This window comes from Phalaenopsis equestris, unplaced genomic scaffold, assembly GCF_001263595.1.
Source record: "Phalaenopsis equestris unplaced genomic scaffold, ASM126359v1 Scaffold000281, whole genome shotgun sequence".
Classification (NCBI taxonomy): Eukaryota; Viridiplantae; Streptophyta; class Magnoliopsida; order Asparagales; family Orchidaceae; genus Phalaenopsis; species Phalaenopsis equestris.
The window spans coordinates 350,803-357,457 of NW_018164723.1; the positions used below are offsets into that span (position 1 = coordinate 350,803).

A 6,655-nucleotide genomic window follows, 5' to 3' on the forward strand; every position below is an offset into this window, starting at 1 on the left:
TTGAGCCGAGTTGACAAGTTAAATCATTGGTGGCAACTACCTCTAAATCTCATGTTGTTCCTCTTAATACCTCTTCTATTTTTAGCATCACCCTTGAAGTTAATTTTTCCGCATTTATCATCTTATAATTGGGATAATTACATATATACCAAGCATCCAAAACATTTATACATACAAGAATTTGGTAAATATGAAAAAAAAAAATGGGCTGAAATTGCATCATAAATATTGATATTTGAGTGATAACTCGAAAAATGGATGAAAGAGAGTGATTGATTTATAAATAGCAATGTATCGGGTGCTTAATTATTTTATTTCGTGATTTGCAAATAGAATATAGGTTTTTTAAGGATAATTTGTCGATTATTGGCAACACTTTTTTCAATTTTATTTCTTAATTTACATGAGGTTCTGAATGGCCTTAGTGCTAGAAGATTGGTTTAAAGATACCATTTTATCCATATGTTTTAATTAATTACCTATTATTTTTAATAAAATCTTTTAAAAATAAAATTTGCACAATTTTTTTTTTTTTAATATCAAAATTAATTTTTGGAAAAATTGCTTTTTAACATCTCTCTTCACTTAGAGGGGGAGAGAAGAGAATAAGTAAAATTTTAGTTTTTTTTTTAAAAGAAGACCCGATTAGTAATCACGGGCTTTTATAGCCGCCATCCACCATTGACCATCAGCATCCGTAGGCCTCAACAGCTGTCCATGACCACCGGTTGTCACCATTTCCCACCATCAACTTCAACAATACCTATGGGAAACTTGGTGTATAACCTAGAAGCAAGACGATAGTGAGTAGAATTTTGGTGCTCTAGGGAGGAACTCCTGTATTGGCTAACCACTCCATGAATTAGGACTATCAAGTTGACATGGCATCATGGTGTGGCATCCAGTGACATTAAGAGAAGGATTTGCAGAGGCAAGGATATCTCTCAGTGAGGTGAAAAGGAAAACATGATGGAGAGATTGGAGAAAGGAGTTTGTGGAGAATGCTCCCCACATTCAATACGCCTCGCTGGAGGGATCATAGAAGAGCATGATTGTGTGAGAGTTCTTGTGAGTGAAAATAAGTGTAAGTGTGTGTGTGTGTGTCCATTTCTGTATTTAAAATAGTGGTAAGTAATGGATTTCATTGTAATTTCATGTGAATCATTAAAGAATATTAGTGAGATCATTCTAAATTTATTAAACTTTAATTTTGCAATAAAATTTTCATTGTATTCAACTTTAATGAGTACGATTTAAGTTTTTCTCTCCCTTAAATTAGATCATATGCAAATTGATGGAGTCTTTGTTATGTGAATGCATGTTATTTATTTATAAATTGATAGTTTAACCTTTTGTTTGTAATTTACTCCTAAATTGGTCACATAAATTGTAAAAGTGGGTTGTGATTTGATACTACGGAAGTAGGCTAGCGAAACAATTAGGTTGGCATACTATACTTTAAGAGAATAGGAATATTATTGTTAGGATAGTGCAATCGTGCAAGAAAATTTGTAAATATTAAGGGTTTTTACATGGTTAAGAGATTAACTATAATATGAAACCCCAATTTTTCTTACGACCATCGGGATAGACTAAGAAAAACTATTATTCCTGATTGTCAACAACATTAGAGTCCATATATAGGGCTAAATTGCTAGGTCCAATTCAAGGGAGATTTTCTCACTTGATTAAAACTCTAAAACTAGTTAGTAGGTTTCAATTATTATAAAAACTAAGTTAGTGACTTTCAAAATTCACCCAATTTTAATTCTTCAAGCTAAAGTACTTAAGCCTGCAGATTAGAACTTTTCCTATTCTTAAAATTAGTTAGCTCGTTCTCTATAGGATTGATATGTTGCCTCGTAATCTATATATTACTTGATTGACATATATACTTGAGTATTATTGTTGCTTCACAAAATTTTAAGCATGATATGCTCTTAAGATGGATGTACAAGTTAAGAATAAAAAAGAAGGTAAAAAATTAAACTAAAAATTAAGATTCTTTCCATGAGCAGATATTATATATATTTTATCAATTATTATATGATTTACTATAAATTAAATTACTTTATTTAGTTGCTCATTTAATTTATTTAGATGGTAACTTGTTACTGATTAAAAATGAAAATAAAAAATTTTAAATTTACTGTTTGATCATCCATTTTTGCTTTGAAAATTTCAAATTCTTAGGCTGAGTCATGAAACATCTTCACTTAGTCGCAATCTTTTGGCTTGCATAAAAAGCTTCAAAGAAGTAATTTTCTAAAAGGTTTTCACCTTTGTAGCTTTAGCAATGACTTTATGGGGTTGTTATCGTTTCCTTTGGTGAGTCATTCTCCTTTATATAAAGATTTTAATGTATGAATACTCTTCAAGACATTTCATCATATGGTTGATTGCCTTCAAACTCTATTCTCACTTGGACTTTGGTTTAGACTCTGCCTTATCACTAATTTCATTAAGATTTGTTCATCTAGAGTATTCTTCTATTGACTAGGTTTTAACACTAGAGCAGCTTGAAAGACTACTTGACCTTTATCTAAAACTAAGTGCTTGCACTACTTAGCAATTAATAGCTAAACTCACTAGTTGCCAGACTAGATACACCGACTAAGCTTGTAAACTTTTCTTATTATTTTACCATGTAGCCCAATTTGTGCCACTAACATTAATCCTCATATATAATTATGAGTGACTAATCGAGTGTGAGCATGACAAGAATTAATAGTTGTCAAAAAAAAAATTCCTCTATAAGGCGTCAATTGAATCACATATCAATCTAAAATTCTCCTCTTTAATCCCACATTCATTTATTTACTTTGTGAAATCGTCTGTGTGTGTAGAAAGTGTGTGTGTGTGTGTGTGCGTGTTGGTTGAATTCAATTTTTTAGCTTGCTAGAAATTAGGTTCGAGTCTTATGCTTCTGCTCCTGAATTGACTAGCATAATGAAATTTAGTTGATTATCATTTTGTTTAAGTTTTGAACAAACGTTAAGGAACTTCGTTCTTCCAATTTTTTTTTATCAATTCCTATTTGACAAATTGATCAAATTCTTAGCACAAATGCATAAGATCTTTCGCACCATTCCTCCACCCAAAATATTGGCAATCTAATTTCAACTCAATTCCCTCGGCCTCCTTTATTTCTATCCCTCCTTTTCAATTCTTTCAAACCAAATAAAACCTTTTCCAATGGATATTTATATCATTAAAAAAAATTAAACTAAATTTTCATAAGAGTAAAGGATCTTCACTCAATTTATCAAGACATCATGCCTAATACTTCCATAATATTGATATCACAACACACAAATAATTCAAACATCTCGCATGACAAAATAAGCAATACCATACATTCTTCAAAATCATCACAACATAATACTTTCCTGTAACATCATGAAATTAATGGTTGATCTCCATCTCTTGAAGAAACTTTTGGTACCATTTAGCTGATGATTTTGGAGTTCTCTTCAGTGTTTTATAATCAACATGATAAAGCCCGAATCTTTCCGAGTAACCATGCACCCATTCAAAGTTGTCTAGAAGAGACCATATAAAATAGCCTCTTACATCAGCTCCTTTCCTACCATTACAAAAATATTCAAAATAACAAATAACTTCCACGAGCAAGAAGACATTTTTCTTTAAAATGAATGCAACATAGCAAATAACATATTAATATTTTATATGAATTTTTTTAGCATATTTCTTTCACATTTGCAAAGAAAGTCTTTCTATAAATGCCATTGTGGGATGAAGACAACTAAAGGCTCATTGTTAACATTTAATCTTTAAGAAACATAAACAAAGGAGACAAAGAAATAAAATAAAATAAAATAAATAACTAATGTTGTTTTTTAACTCTAGCAATTACCTCATAGCACTGGATAGTGAAGTCATATAGCTTCTCAGAAACTCTACTCTGACATTATCATTGATAATGTCCTCAGTTGCTGCATTGTTACTGCTCTTCTGTCCATAACCTGCATTCAAAATCATTTAACTAAAGAAACCCACATTTTCCTCCATTTATACAAATAACCCTGTTTCCCTTCATCTTTCTTACCATTTTCTGTGAGAAACATAGGCATATTTTTATACCTTTCCTTTACATACAAAACTATCTTTTCCATGCCATGTGGTGTAACAAATAGGTTTCCCATTCCAGTCTGCAAAACAAAAATTCTCAACTGATCTTAGGTACATGTATACCACCATACATAATTATAGAGGCGGAACCGAGTTATGTCTAGAAGGGGCAATTTCCCCTCCCCTCGAATTTACAATTTACAATTTATTTATATAAATAATAAATTTGAATATTTTGTGCTGACAAATCAGTAACTTTGGGCATTGCATATGCATGAAAATCTGTATTTTACTTCTGTAAAAGTTAAAATGATGATATTTTTGATATGATAATCAAGAGTTGGACGGTATAAATATAAAAAGGTAAAATTTAATCGTTAGATATGTAAATACATATAAATTGGGGTGTTCTGTATATAAATGGCTGATATAACACTAACCTTTGGTCCAATGGGAATGCCATTTTTGTACCCAAGGCCAAGCACAGACCCATTGCTCTGAAAAGGACCTAAATGACATTCTGAAAACAAGCAATCCTTTGCATATAAAGAGGTGTAATGATTGACTCCAATAAAGTCCAAGCTATTGTTCAATTTCCTCTTATCACTTGGTGAAAATGTTGGCAATATTGATCCTATGATTTGGACCATCTCTGGTGGATAAGAGCCATACATTATTGGATCAAGAAACCTATAGAATATAAATAAAAAATGCTATAGATTAAAGCCAAATAGTTATTTCTTCTAATGTTTATGTGCATATTTATGAATATAAACATTACCATCCAATTTCAAAAGCATCGGCTCTTGCCGCCGCCTTCCTTTCGATTGGAGTATCTTCATATGGCTCGTACCATGTTGTAGACACCACAATGCCTATAGAACCTCTTTGTTTACTCTTTAAACAACAATAGGGGTAGTTATATAAATATATATTAATCATTGAAACAAAATTAATTTTTAAAAAATAGGTATTGTTTAACTTTGATCCTAACCTGATATTTTGTTCGATAAATATTGACTGCGGTGGCATGTGACAATATGACATTATGGGCGGCAAAGAAAGGCTCTGTGTCAGAATCTCCTGATGAACAATGGCCATATGGTGCTGAACAACGACCTGGTGGATATAAACCCAATCGATATCCTTTATTGACCAAGACTGTTGGCTCATTAAAAGTGCTCCAATATTTTATTTTTTCACCAAATTCTCTAAAGCATATATCTGCAAAATATCCAAAATCTTCTCTGTAGAAAACAAAATATAAATCATTAGCTCAAGAGAAGATAAATTTCATTAGTAACAAAAATAGTAGCATTTTGATGTCACCTGAAAATCTGCATGATAAAACGCAAATCTAGACACCAGTCGATAAGACATTTTATTCAGAGTTAAAAAGGAGATCATCTGGACTGGTTTCAATAACCTTACAACCAATTAAAATATCTCAAAAATGCAGAACTAATGATATTGAAAGTGATTTGATCCGAGCACAAATAGGCTTAGATCAAGTACTTGATGTATGATTAAAAATTTAAAACATTAATTGAATTATCACATAATCTTCAAATTTAACATGCTTACAATCAAATCGAACGTCTCGGCGAGAAAAAGCCAACGAGCTCAAGATTAATCGCAATTTAAAGCCATTAAAGTACTTAAATGCTAAAAGAATTATAAATTATCACAGGAATCAGCACATATAATGTGAACTATTTTAAAATTTTTGTTAAACTTGTCAGAACTCCCTCCCAAAACTCTATAAACAGGTCCTCATTTTCAACATGACAGGAGAGGAGCTAAGAGCTCAGTTACCACACTTCACAAAAAAATTGAAGTCGACAATTATCAACAATCATAACCAATTATGTTAATGTCATTGGTGCTTGATCTGTGTGACTCATTTAAAACTCTGTAACTCCATCCTCTAGTTGGATAAAATGGTGAAACTCTATAGCTTGAAATATAAAGTAAATTTATTCAGATAGGGCTAGACCTCCTAATTTTTCTCGTTCACGAGTTTTTCACCTAAAAATTGTGTTCTCATATCTCTTCTTTATCGCCATTGAGAATTTTCTAGCACACAACAATCTCAATACTTATATTCAAACTCTATTATTCCTACTAAACTATATAAAAATCAAAGAAAATATCATATCAATATTGAAATGTTGAAGACAAAGAGCACCATGCATACTGTATCTGAGAGTTCAACCATGCGCCGTATCGATCCTCTAGTTCTTGAGGAATATCATAGTGGCATAATGTCACAAACGGCTGTATTCCTGATTCATTAACTCAGTTTAATTACATAAATAATCAAAGTAATGCATAACTAACTATGAAAACAAAGTGTTCTTTTCTTATTGAATTGCTAAGATAAGCACCTTTAAGCAGTAAGTAATCAATTATCTTGTTGTAAAATGAGATGCCATTTTCATTAACGTCTCCAAACCTGCCTCCTAATTGCCATAAAATAAACAACTCATTAATTGGTAAATCGAAGCATATAATGTTTATGTGTGTGTGTATTTGTCTATAGATTTATATATATATATATATA

General features: G+C 31.3%; 1 protein-coding gene across 1 annotated transcript in view; it reads right to left on the reverse strand.

Annotated features, from left to right (window-relative positions):
- Positions 1 to 3,279: 3,279 nt before the first annotated feature.
- The window catches only part of LOC110024930 (beta-glucosidase 18-like), a 14,610-nt gene continuing 11,234 nt past the window's right edge, over positions 3,280 to 6,655 (reverse strand). The window contains exons 5-12 of the mRNA XM_020725127.1: positions 6,480 to 6,554; positions 6,290 to 6,377; positions 5,087 to 5,339; positions 4,874 to 4,989; positions 4,533 to 4,782; positions 4,070 to 4,172; positions 3,878 to 3,986; positions 3,280 to 3,586 (exon numbers count right to left, since the gene is read on the reverse strand). Of these exons, the coding sequence (XP_020580786.1) occupies positions 3,406 to 3,586; positions 3,878 to 3,986; positions 4,070 to 4,172; positions 4,533 to 4,782; positions 4,874 to 4,989; positions 5,087 to 5,339; positions 6,290 to 6,377; positions 6,480 to 6,554 (1,175 nt within the window). The 3' untranslated portion in view covers positions 3,280 to 3,405. The remainder of the gene's footprint in view (positions 3,587 to 3,877; positions 3,987 to 4,069; positions 4,173 to 4,532; positions 4,783 to 4,873; positions 4,990 to 5,086; positions 5,340 to 6,289; positions 6,378 to 6,479; positions 6,555 to 6,655) is intronic.